The sequence below is a fragment of the Manacus candei genome, unplaced genomic scaffold (assembly GCF_025592945.1).
Source record: "Manacus candei isolate 608988 ecotype Guabito, Panama unplaced genomic scaffold, ASM2559294v1 h1tg000016l, whole genome shotgun sequence".
Lineage (NCBI taxonomy): Eukaryota > Metazoa > Chordata > Aves > Passeriformes > Pipridae > Manacus > Manacus candei.
In genome coordinates, this window is record NW_026138064.1 from 9301570 (window position 1) to 9320203 (window position 18634).

General features: G+C 40.9%; 1 protein-coding gene across 2 annotated transcripts; it reads left to right on the forward strand.

Annotated features, from left to right (window-relative positions):
• The first annotated feature begins 2366 nt into the window (after positions 1–2366).
• Positions 2367–18376, forward strand: FKTN (fukutin). Of its 2 annotated transcripts, none has more exons than XM_051782785.1 (9): positions 2367–2564; positions 3857–3916; positions 6023–6226; positions 7655–7932; positions 8971–9103; positions 10696–10825; positions 11938–12071; positions 12686–12813; positions 17437–18376. In XM_051782785.1, the coding sequence occupies exons 1-9, from the start codon at positions 2397–2399 to the stop codon at positions 17648–17650; spliced, it is 1449 nt and encodes a 482-aa protein (XP_051638745.1). In that variant the 5' UTR covers positions 2367–2396; the 3' UTR covers positions 17651–18376. The 2 variants fall into 2 exon arrangements, with proteins under 2 accessions (XP_051638745.1, XP_051638744.1); XM_051782784.1 differs by lacking the exon at positions 2367–2564 and adding an exon at positions 2744–3098.
• The last annotated feature ends 258 nt before the right edge of the window (positions 18377–18634 follow it).

Below are 18634 nucleotides of genomic sequence, written 5' to 3' on the forward strand. Positions count from 1 at the left end.
TCAGCTGTTTCCTGACTGAAGATTGTTTCCTGGTCTCACCTGAAAACTGTTGTGTAAATTCATGCTGATAAAGGTCCATAATTAATTGGCTCCTTTCCTACTGGGCCAATGTACTTTTTTCTTATGTGTATCCTTTAGCCCATAAAAAAGATGAACATCTAATTATGTTAAATCTTATTATTATCAGTGGTTCCTTTCTGTCCATCACAATTTCTCAAGAGGAGGAGAAATTTAACTTCTAATGAATTGGCTATGGTGTTCAGTGGGAAGTTAAAATTAACAAGAAAATTAACTATAAAGTTTGTGTTTTTTTTTTTTTTTTTTCAGAAATCATGAAGTTGACAGGATGGTTGAGCCCTTAGTGTTTATTTTGCATCTGGAACTTGTACATCTCTAATTATTTACATTGTGAACAGTTACCTGTAATCTCTTTTTGCAGAGAAGAGTACAAAATAATTCCCAGTTAATCTGTACCTTCTCCTGCAAGTTCAGTGGTTGGGATCTTGGGGCAAAGATACTCAAAGGTGACATGGTTCTTAGTTAACAGTGTCTGAATCTGTTTCACGCATTTTTCTGCAGACGTTGTTATCCCAATAATTTGTGTATAATCCTTTTCTTTTTACTGCAGTGGACACCTGACTGGGAGTTTCAGGGGATCAGCTGCTGGGAATTCAGTTTTGAGGCCTGTTCTTGTCTAGGACTGTGGTACACAGACATCAGAACAGGCTGACATCTCCTCACACCACCCAGCCACTGGCTTGATCTTGGGTGTTCAGCTGTAGTTCCTCTTTAAATTTCCCTTTTTGGAAGGAAAGGGGATGTTTACAACAAGCTAATGTGTAGTAGGAGCAAACTATGACTAATCTCCAACCCTATGTAAGAGCATTTAAATTATAAACTTCTTTTTTTTTTTTTTAGCAAGCTGTAGTGCAACCTGCAAGGTGGATTTGATATGCACAAATGTAAAAATGTAATTTTTTCTTTAACATTTAGTTAGAGAAAAGCTTGAAGTGTTTTATACTGTGACTTGTGACTTGCAAGTTTTGGTTTAACTGATGTCCTAGATGAACATAACATGTGATTTTTTACCCTAAAAAGGATGGATTTGTTATATAATAGTTTGCACAGATGTCAAATTTTGCTGCTAACATCTAGTCCATTTTTTTTTTTTTTTTTTTTAGTAAATGGGGATATGAAAAATTGCCTTAAGCACTTTAGATTTTTTTAGACTGGTTTTTTTTTTTCCTTGAACTAGTGTCTCTCAGTACCCATCATCATACAAAGATGAGCGATGCCACACTGCTTCCAGTGATGTTTTGTTGCAGCTGGTGCAAGTTCTGTACCTGCAGCTGGAGAGGGACACCTGGAGCCCAGGGGGTTACCTTTTTTCTATGTGAATCTGTTTCAGGGGTTTGAGGGGTTGTTCTTTGGCAGTGGATTAGACCTTTTGAATGTCTGTTGTTGAAGCCACCAGGTATGTTGTGCTTAATACTCCCAGACTCTTTGCTCTGGAGCTGTGTGGTGGCAAAACAGAAATTTTCTGCTCTGTGACCAAAAGGAGGAGTTCAATTTTCTTTTTTTTTTTTTTTAGTAATGATTGCTGGTAATCTTTCAGAGTTAAAACAATTTCACAACTTGTGAAGAACTAAAAGGTTTCCCCTTGAGCTCTTAATATATCACGAGTGTAGCTCCCATTTGATTCTGTGGAAAACAGTATGAAGAAAAACTGTATGAACTGCAACAATGGATGTCAGTGTCAGGATGATTAAAAAAAAAAAAACATCCAGGGGATATAGGTGCTTCTGCAAACACCAAATATTAAATAAATGGCAAGAGGTGACAGGTTCATTTCTTAGCTGCCCTCTACACAAAAAAAAGCAGAGGCCAGTGTATAAATCCTGCTTCCTTCCTCGTCCTGTGTTTCATATGAAGACTGGGGGAATAATCTGAAAGAATATTGGGCTTTGTCAGTGTTTTAGTTGAAGGACGGTGGTTGTTGGTGGGGACAGTGGTCGTGGGGTGACTTGTGTTGGTGTTGTCCCCCAGCATCACTTTGTTTGTGGCAGGGAGGAGCCTGGGCGTGTGTTCCCCTCGGAGCACAGCCCGGTGGTCCCCTATGTCTCAGTGGCCCCTGTGACCGAGCATCCCTGGACCGGGGATGGAGCGGGGCGGGGGGAGAAGGGCGGTGGTCGCAGGGCAGGGGGGCGTGCGTGTGTGACGCGATGTTTTGTACTAATACAGAAATCCTAGAACCTCCATGTGCCTCCGTTCTCTTTTTTTTTTATCCGGGGCGTGTTTGGGGGGTTTTGGGGTGGTGGTTGGGGGAGCTTTACGACGGCGAGAGGAGGCGGCTTTACGACGTGTGACGAGGCTTTGCGGCGGGGGCGCCTTACGGCATGAAGCCGCTGTGCGGTGAGGGCAGCCGGGCAGGCGGGTTCCGAGCGCTCCAGGGGCTCCCAATGCAGAAAATCAACAGGAACGCGGTGCTGGCGCTCCTGTCGCTGGCCAGCCTCGTGTTCCTGCTCTTCCAGCTCTGCTACTACAAGTTCTACCTGTCGCAGAAGGTAAGGAAGCACTGCCTCGGGCGTCAGTGGGTGGTCACTGCCGTCGTCGAGGGGCTTTGTGGGCGTTGATCCCGCCCCCTTCCCCCCACCCCCCCGTAATTCCCTGGAGCGGCTCGAAATTCCCGCAATGTGGGCGAGGAGACAGTGTCTGGTAGCAGGGGTACAATCAGGTTTCGGTTGTCAGCCCAGTATCCAAGTCACTGTGTCATCCAGGGGCATCCCATGGGAATGACGCTCCAGCGCTAAACCGCCACGGCTTTTAAGTCTCAACTCTTGTTCGAAGACTTTTGTATGAAAACTGAAGTCAAACCAGGACCCTTGGTTGGTCACCTGTTGGCCACAGGTTTTTCAACACTGGTGTCCTGGACAGAAAACCCAACGTTTTCTGCAGTTTTAGTGCTTTGTGTCTCAGTGTTCATAATTTTCTCCATATTACAGATTAAGTCCTGTTCTTATACCAGGAATGCTTTTTATACCTGCTTTTTTATACTGGGAATGCTTTTTATACCTGCTTTTTATACCTGGAATGCTCAGGCGAGTGATTTTCTTGTAACAGAAAGAGTTCATTATTACTGTAAATTAGGTAAATGTTACTGTAAATTAATTACTCAGGTGTTTTCATAGTTTACAGTTGCAACAGAGGAACTCTTTTCATTTTTACAGAAGAACTGTGTAGGTATCAAGTTTCCTGACTTTGGGGGTTGGGTTTTTTTTTCCTTAATTAATTAATGCAGGCAGTTTTAGTGCCATGTGGTGCTGCAACCTTTGACTTCTTTCTTCAGTTTCTGATTGTTAAACGTCAAGGCCATGAATGAGAAATTCTTCCTACTTTTGAAAAGCTTAAAAGCTGAGCCACAAGCTGCCCTGACCTTTATCTTTAGGATTAAATTGTCTAGAATTACACCTGGAAAGACTGAGGCACAGTCCTGCTGTCTCTCTCCCCCAGTGGTATTTGCCTGATAGTGTTTGTCATCTCCCTATTTTATGTTTACTGGCATGCTGACTTGGAAACCTGAGGCCTCATCACACAATCCCTGCATGTCTGGAGGTCCCCGAGGCTTGTGTTGTACTTCTAAATATACCAATCCAGGGAAGTTGTTTATGATTTCACATTCAGTGCTGTACTTGAGTGACCAGAGGCAAAACCACAGCTATAACTCTAAAGTGCTTACTTGGATAAATGTCCATGAATGTCTTTTTAAGAAATCCTAAGCAAGGATTCAGCTGAAACTTTGGGTTTTTTTCTCATCTTTCTCTCTCCTCCTCCCTATCTTTTTTTTTTTTTTTAATAGAATGGAGCAGCTTTTTCCAAAGTCAGAGGAAGCCAGTCAGGCCAGGACAGCACTAGATGGGTATGTACATGCCATGGGTTCATACAGCTCTTCCCCAGGTCTCATCAAGAACTCACATGGAATTGCAAACTCAGGGTCCAAGTCTCTTCCCTCTTAATATAGTTCCATATAATAATAATAATATAAACAATTTCAGTCCTCATAACCCAATGCCAGGGATGCCATTGGGTACTTGGAATGCAATTTTTTTTGTTGTTGTTGTTGCTGTGTCCTGCTTAAGGTTTACAGGATTGAGCACAGCCAACACATCACCTCACCCTTGGGGTGGAATGGGAAGCTCAGTTATCATATTTGTACTTAGGATTTGTTTGGAAACACTCTTACAGAAGTCTTTTGTTAACTGATCTCCCAGTGGAAAAACAGAATAGATGGGTAAAGGGAAGGATGTGCTGGGAGCTGGCTGCCTTTTAGTCCAAATGCAACATGATAATGTTGCTAGTTAGCAAAATAGCCATTTAAAGGCCCTGTTTCTGCTGAGCAAGAGGGAAGGTGCTCTGGTTAAGAGCTCCTCCTGGACATAATCCAGACCAGCTGCTCCATGGGCTGCTTGCTTGTGCCAGGAATGTCTCACTGTTCTTGGAGATGACATCCCTTGGTGTTGGGTGTCACAGTCAGCTCCCAGTCTGTGGGCAGGGTTATCCTCAAGGTTTAACTGGCTCTTAGCACATCATCAGTGACACAGCAGAATGTTCCACGGTCCTGCCAGGGACCCACTGCTTTCTCCAGGGCCAGTGGAGAAAGTGGCCACATCAGTGATGTGTCCAGAATACTCTGTTTCAGTGTGTTTCTCTTGATGGCTTGACATCAAGGCCATCTCTTTCTACCAGCTATTTAAGTTTCAACTGAAAGCATCTGTTTTCCTAGAGAAGTGATGGGGTAAGGATGGGGAAGTAGACACTTTTGCACAGATTTGCTTCCTATCGTAAGTCTTATCTGCCAGTTCTAGTTACAGGTGTATTGTGAGCACATCAGTTACCTTTTAGTTCCATGTAACTAAAATCACTAAGAGGGTGGCCTTGCTTCTGCCTGTACCACACAGGTAATGCTGCTGCTAAAACTCTGTTGGTCACCCACATCCTGTCCTTGTGCTCTGAAGCCAGAGCTTCTAAGCCATTAAGTTTAAACATTATAGTTGAATACATCAACTACATTTTAAATAGTAAGATGACTATGACTGCTGTCAATGCCATCTGTGTGCCACAGACATTTAAATGAGCTTGATTAAAATTCTCCACTGAGTCAAGTTAATAAATCCTCTCATCAGGCACAGAGATGGTACAGAGACTGGTACAGCTTTTAACCCCTTAGTACTTGCATCCTACCTTCCCAGTCAGTCCTCCCACATGTACAGCAGTCCTTGTACCTGAGGTCTGGGCTCCTTGTTTGGGATTGAATCAAAAGCCTTGGAAAAGTCCAGGTGTGAACAGTGTCCATGGCCTTTGCCTTGTGGTTATGTGCAGTGTGCCTTTGTCTGGCTTTCCCAGACACATCCTTGTCCTTTATGTGTTTGGATGGGACTTTACAGGAGCTGTTGCTCCAGCAGCTTCCTGGGGGTTGAGTTTAAGGTGACCAGAGTTCCCCAGATCTTCCTTTTTAAAGATGGCACAAGATGTGCCTTTTCTCAGAACAGGTCCTGATCACTAAGACCTTTAAAGATGTTGCAGAGAAACCTTGAAATTACAGCAGACAGCTCCCTCAGCAACCACATACACATCACATCTCATTCTGTAATCTCTGGTTTATTCAAGTGCTTTCCAACTCAGTCTAGAGTTGGAAAAAATCTTGAGTTTAGCCTAGAATCCTTTCTCTTGTCTAGCACTCCAGAGCTGTAGAAAGTTCTAACTGAAACTGGGAGGTTTTTACTCTAGTCCTAGAGACTTGAAAAGCCTGAGAGCAGTCTGTTCTTATGAAAGAGAAAACTTCCATTTGCACAATTTGTGGAAGTAAAATGTACACTCAGTAGATGTATTAGGAGATAACATCTCCTTTCAGTGTTTTGAGTTTTCTTCTCTCTGTCAGAGTTTTAATGTTATATATGTATAATATTAGTGTTTAACATTGACCTCTGTTTGCTTAAAGATGGTGTTTCTGTCCTCTGTCAAATAGCACGTTGTTAGGAAGTTCCTAGGCTTAATATCCAGCCATAATATCCCGGTGTATTTGATTGATCCTTTGATTCTGGGACTGGTTGATAAAGACATTGAGCAGATCAGAAGCTCTCCTGATGGCCCCAGTCCAGAATGCAAGTATTTCTGTGCTTCAAGAGACTTCACTACGTTTGCACTACTGGACAAAACATGGAAACATGAAGTAAGTGTCTATCTGCAGTACACATTTATGTATTGTAATGCATTCATCTGTTCTATGATGCTGTGACATAGTACTTTCCTGTTTGTATGAAAGCATCTGAATTCATTTTGTAGTTATATTTTAGGCAGAGGAAACTTTGTTTTAAAGTAAAAGTTATCCAGGTACTAGCCTGGATGCATTAAGGGTCATTTACAGAGAACTTGAAGTTCTTAGAATATTCATAAACACTTGCAATAAGAGGCCACACAAAAAGAAAAGAAAGAAGATCTGTTAGAAAGGAAGAAGGACAACCTTAAGTCTGTGATGTAGGTGCAGCTGTTAGAAATCTGGAGTTTGGGGATTTATCAAGGAGGAAATGCAGGTATTGATGTGACAAGACTGTAAAGATGATCGTAGTCTGCTGGTTTACATTTCTTTTAGTACATCCTTGTACTTAGTACCATTTCACTTAAATCATTGGTACCTCTGCTTCTCTTTGGTGTTAGGAGTTTTTTTTTTATTGGATGTGTTAAAAATAGAGATGTAGTTTGTGATGAAGGACAAAACTGAATCTAAGATTATCTCATCAATTAAGTCTAATCTGGAAATATTTATTAGATTTAATTTGTACAGACTAAAGATACCAATGACAAACTGCTTTTTGCTTTTTTTTTTTTTAAATAGAAAAAACAGGAGACAGAAATGGTCTGTTACTATTTCACTGAAGAGCTCAAGAGTAGTGTCACTCTGGACTTGATCAGCAGTTGTTTTACCCATGACTGTAAAGGAATAAGTTCGTGTGGCAGCACACTGATATAAATCCATCTCCCCATTCCTTTGTGGTTCACTGATATCTGTAGCATCCAGAAGAGAAGCTGATATGCTTATATAAAACATTTCAAGGAAGGGCAATTGGAAGGATTTTCAGATGCTGATTGACCCTTTTCTTATCAGCCAGAGTTTCTTTCCCTTTTTCTATGGAAATATGAAACCCTGTTACCTAGTGCAGTGTTCTGTGTTTGGTGAGATTCAGACAAACATTTATTTGCTTTATTAAAGAAGATTTTGCAGTAGTATTTTTTGTATTAGTGGTGTTGTTATTCAAGGACTTAAGAACACCAAGTTTGGCAGAAGAGTAATTTTAGAGAATGGTTTGAGAATGCAGTGAAGGGTGCTATGGCAAGGAGCAAACCTAGTCTAGGCATGGCTTACGATGTTTATTTGTTGTTTTATTGAATAGTTTGAAGGACAAAATTTAAGGAAATAAGGTGGTTGGAGTTGCTTGTGGCTGTTGATCTTCATCTTAGAAATTTTCAATTCATTTGTGCTTAAGTCTGATAAAGAAATGAAAATGGGTAATAATGTCAGTTAATAGTAAGCAATTTAGCATTCAGTGTTTGTTTTTCTAATCTTCAGCCTGCCTCAGCTCCTGCCTCTCTCGTTTTTTAGGTGGGTCTTTTTAGAACTGCTGAGAAAATGGGGTTCCAGTGGCTAAAGATTATAAACAAGGACCCCCGCTTGGATGGGATGGATGACCTGTCTGGAATGGAAATTCCCTTGCACTACATATTCAAGCTTGCATCTCATGCCATTCACCTGGTGGTCTTCTATGAGAGAAGTGGAAATTACCTGTGGCACGGAGCCCTGAGGCTCAAGCAGCACATGGACAGAAAGTTTGTACCTTTCCGGAAACTCCACTTTGGTCGCTACCCTGGAGCGTATGAGAAGTGAGTTTGGAAGAGGGGAAGTAAAAAGCCATAATAACACTTCCAAAATAACTTATGTGTATAAAACTACACTCTTTCCTGGAGCCAGGTTGTAAAACTTACCTCATGTGTAATTCAGAACCATAAAGTGCAGGTAAAATAAGATATGGAGGTAAATCCAATTCTGATTTACCTGAAAACAAGAGCTTCACACTATTCATAAATTAAGAGCTACATTTTAGAGCAAGTTGCTCTGCAGCCAGATTGAAGCAGACAGAAAGGTGAGAAAAGTAAGAGCAGTCATGACTGAGGTACCAGAGGATCTTCTGCTATGGTCAGTGGCTTACCATTTATATATTTAGAACTTTGAAATCTTTTGATAACTATCTGTGCTATCAACACAGGGGTGAAGTAGAAGTGGCAAAAAATTTATTATAGATAGATATATTATATAGATATCACAGCGTATCCAAAAGTTTAGTGTGGGTATGGAACATTAAATGAAAAGGGGAAACAACAGAAATCCATTCAGGAACAGTCCAAATAATCCGTGTTAAAAAAATTGAATAAAGAGAGGTGACATTCGTACCATAAAGACACGTACCAACCACTGGATCTAACTCATGCTCTTAATGTTCTGAGGGGATTCTTTTCTAATATTTAAAAGCAAATAGCCTTAAATTACAGGGTAAAATTTGGTTCTTAAGAGCATCCCACACTTAGACAACTAACCAAATAGCCTGAATTTTCAAATGCACTAAACATTTCTGAACAAATTCAGTGCAAGTTGTGAGTCAGTAAAGGAATCAGTGATCTGACAAACTAAGTATGGGTTTGTAGGCATAGAAATTCTTTTTAAACAAGATTTTTAAAGTGTATGGGGAATTTGTTGAAGCTCATGTTGCCTTTTTTTTAATATAGTTAGGTTTGGTTGCATTTGGACAAAGGAACCACTGCCTGTAGTGTGCATTAAGATTTTAACTAGAGTTAGAGGAAGAAGCACCTTGTGGTTTTTAAGGGAATTAAATGGGGTAATGTGTTATCTTCCTTTCCCTGCAGACCAGAACTTCTGCATGTTTTCATCGATGACTTAAAAGTTCAAATCCCAAAAAATCCGTCCAGTTTTCTAGAGGAGATGTCACACTCTAGATTCCTTGAATGTAGGTACAGAGAAGCTCGGGCTTTCTTACAGGTTAGTGGTAATCAGGTTGTGTCTCTAGGATGTAATGTGTGTTCTCACTGATTGATTCAAACCTAGGAACAGTTCACTGTTTGCCTGAATGGGACTGTTTGCATACCTAAAGCTTAAACACAGACCCTGATTCTCATTCCACAGAGTTTAAGTGGTAATAAAATCAAAACTTTACCTAAAGATTATGAGGGAACCAACATGTCCATAGTTCTCACACTGTTACTGTTAAATAGGTCTCATGTAAATGAGAGTAAGATCTTGTGTATCTTTGTGGCTGAAAACTTTTCTTATGGCAATTCTCAAAGTTTTGTGTAGTGTTTCACTTTACATTTTTTGAACTATGTGCTGCAGTTTCATGTTCTTCATTTGGCTCATTTGAAATGGTATATTTATTCCAAAGTGACTTGTTTAATTGCTTTTTTGACTATGTAAACTAATGGGTTTACCACTATTTAGAGCATTATATTACTAGCAGATTTAGTAGATAGTAGAAAAGTTTCTGCTGCAATCTGGGCAGCATTTTGTCCTTGTAACTTGAAAGGGGACACAAGTTATAAAGTGATCAAGAGTTAATTAATTAAGACAATTAAACAATTAAGACTGTGGAGGCAGAATCAGGTCACTGAATCTGAGCCATCTCTGAGTTCATGAAAGGGGAAAAAAGGACAGTGGAGGTTCCATTCTTCAGTCATTTATGTCTTGGGGAAAGGGAGCATTCTTGTTCAGTCTAATAGGCTGTAGTTTCCTGTACATGTAGCGGGACAGTCACTTTACCACAGGGTGTGTTGTCACTTCTCATGTGAAAGACAGGAAGATCTATTCCCCTTCAACTCTGGAGCCTCCAGGCAATATTCACCTCCAGGCAGAGAAAATGTGGCTTTGGATGTTTATTGAAATTTGCTGGAGCTTGAATACTGAGATAAGCAGGTGGCACCTGTTTAGAAAAGTATTCATTTCAGCCGTTTGTTGCCCAAGAGCTCTTCTTGGTGACGTTTTCCCAGCCTGCCGTTCTGATTTTGGCTTTGCACTGATAAAGTGCTGATTTTTGACTTTGCAGATCCTGCCACAGGTGTGGCTGGAAGATGTTCAGGGATTTGTGTTCATGGTGTTTACTCCGTGGCCGTTTTTCCTTAACGTTGAATATCCAGTTGTAACACTTGGTGGCGCCAGATAAACTAATCACGGAGTCCTAGAGGTTGGAAAAGCCTTAATGTGCCGAAGGGGACTGATTCTGGCCCTCTCTTCCCTCTGGGCTCAGGTTATTGACTTCAGCATGTGCAGAACGAGGGCTCATCCATGTTGCTGCAAAATGATGAGAATCAGTGTCTAATATGTATTTTCTTAACCTACTCTACTGTGAATTTGCATTCTGCTGGTTTGGAAATACTGAAGATTGATGTTCCAGAGTTTAAATTTAAACTTGCTGTTTCAGTGCATGGTCTCAAACTGGACTGTATATGTAAAACCAGATACTAGTCCAGATATTAGATAAGTAAATTTTTTAAAGTAATTTTTCCTTGGGACACTAAAAAGAATGAAGGGACGTGTTTGCTTTCTGACAATAACTTTCTTACTCTTCCTTTGCCTTCCAGTTGTATCCCGATGATGCCTCTCTTGATGCAGTGGAATTCAGAATAAAAGCAAAATCCTTGCTTCACCTGGCTGCCCTGACACTCAATAACTTGGGAGTAAAGTTCTGGCTGAGCAGTGGAACATGCCTTGGTAAAACATTTGTGTTGTGTTGCATTTTTAATGTCATCTGAAATTTTAAACATTTCATCCTCCATTACTTGTGATGTCAGCAGATGCCAAATGTACTGGGTTGGAAGGTAATATGTGGCATTAGCTGTATTGAAATAGGCCTTTTTGCTCCGGACAAAATGCTTTCTTTAGAAACCTGAGCCCTGGAGATGCTGGGCAAATTTCCACTGAAGCATTTAATTTTGACAGTTATCTTTGTTGTGTTCATCACTGCTAGAAAGTAATCAACAGTTCCCTAATTTGTGTGACTTGGAATTTACTGAAATGCTGGTGGGGAAACCCAGTGATGGACACATATTTCTGCTGTACATGTAGACTTGCCTGATTTTTCTCCCCATCCAATTTAATGCATATCACTGACTTTTAAAACATAGTTCATGTTTATTTATTTTTAAAAACCTTCTAATACAATGTGAGCCTATTAGAATAGGTAATGCAAGCTTTCAGTTCTACTGAAGATGGAAGTAGTACCTTATCCCTGGTGAGGATTCTTTTGTTACTGAAACAGTTTGTGAAAACTTGTGTGTGCACATTTGACTTGTATTTTTTAATCCTGGGGAATATAATTTTCTGAATGAACAGTTACTAAAAGCTCCCTTAATGAAACAGGCAAAAGGGTGTCCCACTTCTTGTCCTTCTCTTTTGCAGTGGTGATTGGAAGATGATTAACATCTTGGATGCTCTATAAAACAATGGTTGCAAATCAGAAGCACAGCTGTTGCCCTGTAGCTGTTCATTGCTGATTAGATTTGGGTCCAGATAAAGAACATTTTTTTTCTATAAAGACATTTAGATTAGAAAAATGAAGATATTTTATCTTTGAAAGAGTTAGTGCTTTCTCTCTCATTCTTGGCTTTCTGGGGGGAAAGAGCTGTGACTGTAAGTGCAGTAACATTTGTTTTCTTTGTGGTTCATTTCAAACTAGAGAAAGGTAGAAGTCTTGTTTATGGCCTCAATCAAAGACTTCTGCCTGGTGACCTCATGGCAATTCATTTTTATGTTGCTTTTGTTCTACTGAATTCATGTTCCTCAATTAAACTTAATTTTTTTCTGGTTTATTTTCTCCCCCTTAGGCTGGTATAGACAGTGCAATATCATTCCTCACAGCAAAGATGTGGATTTGGGAATCTTTATAAGGGACTACAAAGCAGAAATCATTCCAGCCTTTCAGAAGGCAGGATTGCCACTGAAGCACAAATTTGGCAAGGTACGGAGATAATGAACACTTTACTTCATGTAGGTTTGTAAGTTTGAGTACAGTTGCAGATCACTTGTGTAGAAGTGGGTATCTGAAATCTCGTCATCAGATGCTTACTCAGTAGGGTTTTACCTAAACAAAGAATTGCTGATTTTTGTGTGTTCTCCTGGACTATGTGTGAGAAAATACCCTTCTTAATAGCTTCAGCTTTGTTTGGGAGGTCTGAATTTCACCTCAGAAATGTTTAATGAGTTTTAAAGGGGTATCATATGTGTCAATGGTGCTGAGGAAACATAAGGCAGAATTTAGTCCCTGAGATTGGATGGGCCTTGTCATATGGGGAGGATTGGCACTGAGATTATTTTGCTTGTAGCAGAAGGCAAGGAGATGGTGCTGAAGCTTTTGGAGCTAAAGGGAAGAAAGGGAAGGTTACTCCACTGAGGTGCAAAAAAATTTCTAAGGTTCTTAAGGCATTTTAAAAAATGGCACAATTAGTGTGTTTTCTTCACTTAGGATAGGAGTCACCTTGTATATCTGATGAAAATAATTTTGTTTTCTGACCTGCTGATGAAAGTTGCCTTGTATTTTTATGTGTATATATATTGTGTATTTTTGTCTTGCAGGTGGAAGACAGCTTGGAACTCTCTTTCCAGGGAGAAGAGGATGTGAAACTTGATGTTTTTTTCTTCTATGAAGAGGAGGACCACATATGGAATGGAGGAACTCAGGCCAAATCGGGCAAGAAATTTAAGTAAGAACTGGATTTGTACCACTGATAGGAAAGAAATTGAAGTTACTGTTTAGTGTTGGCATTTTTTGTGTTGTGGAGATTTTGCACTCTGAGACTAGGGTACTAGAAAGAGAACAGTCCTGTGCTTTACTAGAGAGGTGCTGGGCTTGGGAAATCCAAAGCAGTGCTGGCATATCATGTATCAAGCAGATCTTATCTGACTGTGACAAGCTCCAAAGTTACATAAACATCAAGATGAGAAAGAAATCTCTAAAACACAAATCAATTTTGCAGTAGAAAATTAATCCTTAGGCAACTATCGTAACGAGGAGACATGGCAAAAAAACCTCAACTGTCCTTGCAAAGTAAACCCCATAATTTGGAATTGTAAGGTAATGATTTGGAATACTTTATTGACTGTAGTGTTCTGACAGCAATGCACATGACTACTTATTGTTCATGTTGTGAAAATGGAATTTTGAATAGGATCCTAGGTGTCTTGTTTCATACCCTTCAGTATTAAATGAGCAACAGCTTCCTAATCTAGTCAGCAAACTGAATATACGTTTTCTTAGTTAAATTTGTTTCTTTTCATCACCCACCTTCACTCAGAAGGAGACAGTTGCAGACTAATTGAAAACCTTGCTGACTTGTGTAGGATTTCTGTAGGATTCTCATAGAATCATCTGGGTTGGAAGGGACCTCTGAGATCATCAAGTCCAACCCTTGATCCACTACCGCCGTGGTTACTAGACCATGGCACTAAGTGCCACATCCAGTCTCATCTTAAAAACCTCCAGGGACGGAGAATCCACCACTTCCCTGGGCAGCCCATTCCAATGCCTGATTACTCTCTCTGTAAAGAATTTCTTCTAATATCTAACCTAAACCTCCCCTGGCACAGCTTAACACCATGCCCTCTTGTCTTACTGATAGCTGCCTGGGAGAAGAGACCAACCCCCACCTGGCTACAACCTCCTTTCAGGGAGTTGTAGAGACTGATGAGGTCTCCCCTGAGCCTCCTCTTCTCCAGGCTGAACAACCCCTCCCTCAGCCTCTCCTCATAGGACTTGTGCTCGAGTCCCTTCACCAGCCTCGTTGCTCTTCTCTGGACCTGCTCCAGCACCTCAATATCCTTCCTGAACTGAGGGGCCCAGAACTGGACACAGCACTCCAGGTGTGGCCTCACCAGCGCTGAGTACAGGGGAAGAATCACTTCCCTGGTCCTGCTGGCCACACTGTTCCTGATCCAGGCCAGGATGCCATTGGCCTTCTTGGCCACCTGGGCACACTGCTGGCTCATGTTCAGCTTCTTGTCAATCCAAACTCCCAGCTCCATTTCTGCCTGGCTGCTCTCCAGCCACTCTGTCCCCAGCCTGTAGCGCTGCAGGGGGTTGTTGTGGCCAAAGTGCAGGACCCAGCACTTGGCCTTGTTGAACCTCATCCCATTGGAATCAGACCATCTCTCCAGCCTGTCCAGGTCCCTCTGCAGAGCCCTCCTGCCTTCCAGCTGATCAACACTGCCCCCCAGCTTGGTGTCATCTGCAAATTTGCTGATGGTGGATTCAGTCCCCTCATCTAAATCATCAATAAAGATATTGAACAGAACTGGGCCCAACACTGATCCCTGGGGAACACCACTAGTGACCAGCTGCCAACTGGATGCAGCACCATTCACCAGCACTCTCTGGGCTCAGCCCTCCAGCCAGTTCCTAACCCAGCACAGAGTGCCCCTGTCCAAGCCATGGGCTGCAGCTTTTCCAGGAGAATGCTGTGGGAGACGGTGTCAAAGGCTTTGCTGAAGTCCAGGTAGACACATCCACAGCCTTCCCCTCATCCACCAGGTGGGTCACCTGATCTTAAAAGGAGATCAGGTTGGTCAGACAGGACCTGTCCTTCCTAAACCCGTGTTGGCTGGGTCTGATCCCTTGTCCATCCTGCAGGTGCTGCGTGATTGCACTTAGGATGATCTGCTCCATCTTTTATATTTTGCCTAAACTGTATTTGCTTATATTTGTCTAATAGGAACTTAGTGAACACTGTGGCAGAACATCCAGTTGGTGATAGTGTCTGAGTCCTTATCTTAGTTTCTTAATTCTTAAAGGTTACAAACGTGGCCTTCTAATTCAGTAAGAACTAGATAATAACTTTGCTTAGGCATAGGAGTGTAAGGAAGCCAACCCTCTAATTCTGAGCTAGTGCTTCTTAGTATTAGTTTAATGAATACAGAAAAGGAGCAAGAAAACCGCTTGTTTACCATTATAAGGGCCCTGAGCCCTGACAGAACATAGCTGTTCAGAATCCTTAGCTAAATAATTCCAGTCTTCAGCCCTGTCAAAATTTTGGAGGAAGGTAAAGTGAGGAGGTCAGTCAAAAGAGAAGTGATTGTTTGGTCATGCTGAATCCTAAATCCACTCTAACAATTTAAAGGAATCTCACTAGCTAATTATGTGATATCAGAAGACATATTGGTTGCTACTAGATCATCACACAGAAGGGTGGAGTTTCTCTTCTAAGATATTTATGTTTTTAAACCTGAAATGTAAAAGATGTTCTCTTCAGAAAGCTAAATATTTGCGAAAGCATACTTTCTATACATCTTGCCACATGAAAGCGTGGAAAACTGAATCTTCTCTCATTTAGTCTCTAAAATATCTTTTCATAGTCCATTTTAGTCTATTTCCTTGGAAAGCTGGTTTCCAAACCTCACAGCCTGTATGTTTTGCATTCCCATGTACAGAAATACTTTCCCAGCATTGCAGACACAAACAGGGATGTTCATCTTCCTTATCTTGTCTTGGAGTTGCAACAGTTGAGACCTCCTGTTTGTTGCATTCTCCAGCAGAGAATAAGTATCTACAAAAACTGACTCTGGGAATCAGATCTGTACTTTAGGCTTTAATCCTTAAAATGAGTTAATTCCGTAGGTTTTTAACTAAGAGGACTTTGTGTGTCTAATCCTTTCAGTGCTTTCATGTCCAAAGATTGATAAAACTGAAATTGGAAGAAAAAAATTTGTGAGTAGTGTGTATGTACCAGAGCCTTTTCCCAGCAACTTGGCATGAGGAAATGGTGAGCAAGGATTCCAGCAGTATGAAGCAATACTGAAAGGCATTGTTTTTTTTCAGTCAGTGTCAACATCAGATTTTTAGTAATAGTTAAATAATTATTTGGGTAAAAATTCCAACTGACTTTTTAATTTGCAGATTAGTTTATTTAAGTTACCTGTATGTTCTCCATAGAATTATTATTCAGAGCTTTCTATCTGGAGGATATATAATTTCAGTGGTTTGCTGATAGCTTTTTTTTTTTTTTTAATACATGTCCACTGATTTCTGACAAATTAATTATTTCCTGGGTTAGTAATAGCTGAGAGAATCACAGAACAGATTGGCTTGGAAGGGACCTTAAAGATCATTTCATTCCAACCCCCTGCCATGGGCAGGGGCACCTTCCACCAGACCAGGTTGCTCCAAGCCCTGTCCAACCTGGCCTTGAACACTTCCAGGGATGGGGCAGCCACAGCTTCTCTGGGCAACCTGTGCCAGGGCCTCACCACCCTCACAGGGAAGAATTTCTTCTTAATATCTGATCTAATACTACTTCTTTCAGTTCAAAACCATTCTCTATTGTCCTATCCCTACATGCCCTTGTCAGAAGTCCCTCTCTGGCTCTCTCCTAAGCCCCTTTTAGGTACTGTAGGGCTGCTTCAAGTTCTTCCTGTAACCTTTTTCAGGCTGAATAACCCCAACTCTCTGAACCTGTCTTCATGCAAAATAGCTATTTGATGTTCACAAATCCAGTAATAAAGTTTGTTTACCTTATTTTCCCCTTAGTAGCTGGCATTCTTTTGCTTTTTTGTTTAGTTTAAAGTTAATCAGTAGTCTCTGGATATATATCCAGAAAATGTTTGATCACTTTGTTCTTTCCCTCCACTTAAAGCATAAAGCAGAGTTATTTTCTGATACTGTTTCCTCAGAGCTTAGAAATAAAATTAACTTTATGCTTACAAGAACAAACATGGAGGGGGTGGTTCTAGTTCATGCAAATGCACAAATCTTTTAACTTTTTTTCAAAAGGACTAAGTACTTATGGTTTCATTTTAATCTGTGGAAAGGAATTTTAAGTTCACTTTTTTTTTTTGTTGAAGTCTTCAGAGCTTCAGAAGTGCAAGTTACCCTCTGCAGAAACAGTACATAGACTTTGGCATTTATTTGTTTAACACATCAACTCTGACACTGTGCTCCTATAGGGTGTCATCCTGATTAAACTCTGCAGTCTACCTGTGAACTTCCACTGCTCTAAGTGTGTCTGGCCCTCTTGACACCTTTCTAAAGAGGGAACCGTTTAACCCCATTTGTAAGTGGAATTTTTCCAGAGGGACCAAGTCATTTCCTATAGGTGGCAGAATGATATTGAAATAAACAGCAAAAGAATTAAGAATGCTCCTTCCTACACAGGAGGCAGTTTCACCACTTACTGTTGATAACACCCTTGTCCTGTATGTGAATAATATTTCATAGATAAGTTATGAAATAAGAGAAAAAATAGTAGAATAAGCAGCTTGCTTTCTCCTTGAACTTACTTATTGAGAGGTTTATGTCAGTCTTCTGCCAGTGACTGTGTTCTTTTATTATGACACAGGTATTTCTTTCCAAAGTTCACTCTGTGCTGGACTGAGTTTGTAGAACTCAAGGTACATGTGCCCTGTGAAACCCTTCAGTATGTTGAAGCCAACTATGGCCCAGACTGGAAGGTTCCTATGAAGGTGTGGGACTGGAAGAGCTCCCCATCCAACGTGCAGGACAATGGTGTCTGGCCTGTCGACGAGTGGGATGATGTTATCCAGATCTACTGACCCCTGACTGCTGTCACAACATGCCTGCTGCCCTCAGAACTGTCCACTTGTGATTCCCTGTTGCCCAAAGGCATCAACATCCGTTCCTTTTGTAACTTCTCATGTGTTTCCTAAGGAGACATTTACCTTCTTTTTGCTTAACAGGTATTTTTTCACCTTCACCATGCATTTTCCAGGTGGTTAAAGGAGAAGATGAAAGGCAGATGAAGAGAAGAGAAGCTGAAAGAAAAGCTGCACAAAGGAAATAGAGAAGCAATGTTATAGTATACAGGCAGTTGACTGTTTTAAGTGTAAACAGTGGCCAGCTAGCTTAGACTTTCCTGGGATCATCAAAACCTTCAGACTGTTCACTTCTCAAGCTTCAGAGAGGGTTAAGATGGAAAAATCTCAGGTAAGTCCCTCTTTTTTCAAAGGAGATCCTGTGAATATTCATCTTCTAAACACTAGAGTTACAAGTACCTCAGATGTCCTTGATTTGAGACTGACACATTCCTACAATATGCAACAAGTCGCTCTTGGGAGTGGAGTGTTTCTGTTGCATAGAATCCGCATGGCCAACCTGCTTTACATGTAGGAGATAACAGTGTAATACTGAATGAATGGATGGAGAAACTATCCACATTGGATGTCTTCCAATCTGCTTTTTTCTTTTTTAAGAACATGAAGTTGCATGCTGCTGGAATGTATTTCCCATGAAAAGAATAAAATTCTGGTTTTGACATCTCAGTTCCTATGTTCTCCCTGTGAAAGTTTTGACTGGGTTTCAGAAAATTAGAGCTATCCCCGCTTTCTTGCAAGTAGGTGGAAATGGGGGTTGTTTATAGTTTCCTGTTTCACATGGGCTTACAGAACAGAGGCCTCTGAGCACTGCAGATCTTCCCTCTCAGCATCGGCAGGACTGTGTACAAATACCAACTGCTTCATCAAATTTGCAGCAGCATAATTGAAAGTGAAGTGTCAGTGCAACATGAGGCTTTGGATGGG

Excerpts from the sequence above, each read along its gene's own strand:
- FKTN (XM_051782784.1), top strand. The coding sequence starts at position 2,856 with ATGAAAACTGAAGTCAAACCAGGACCCTTGGTTGGTCACCTGTTGGCC. Across the intron at positions 9,104-10,695 it reads AAGCTCGGGCTTTCTTACAG|TTGTATCCCGATGATGCCTC; the intron begins GTTAGTGGTAAT and ends TTTGCCTTCCAG. Across the intron at positions 12,814-17,436 it reads AAATCGGGCAAGAAATTTAA|GTATTTCTTTCCAAAGTTCA; the intron begins GTAAGAACTGGA and ends ATTATGACACAG.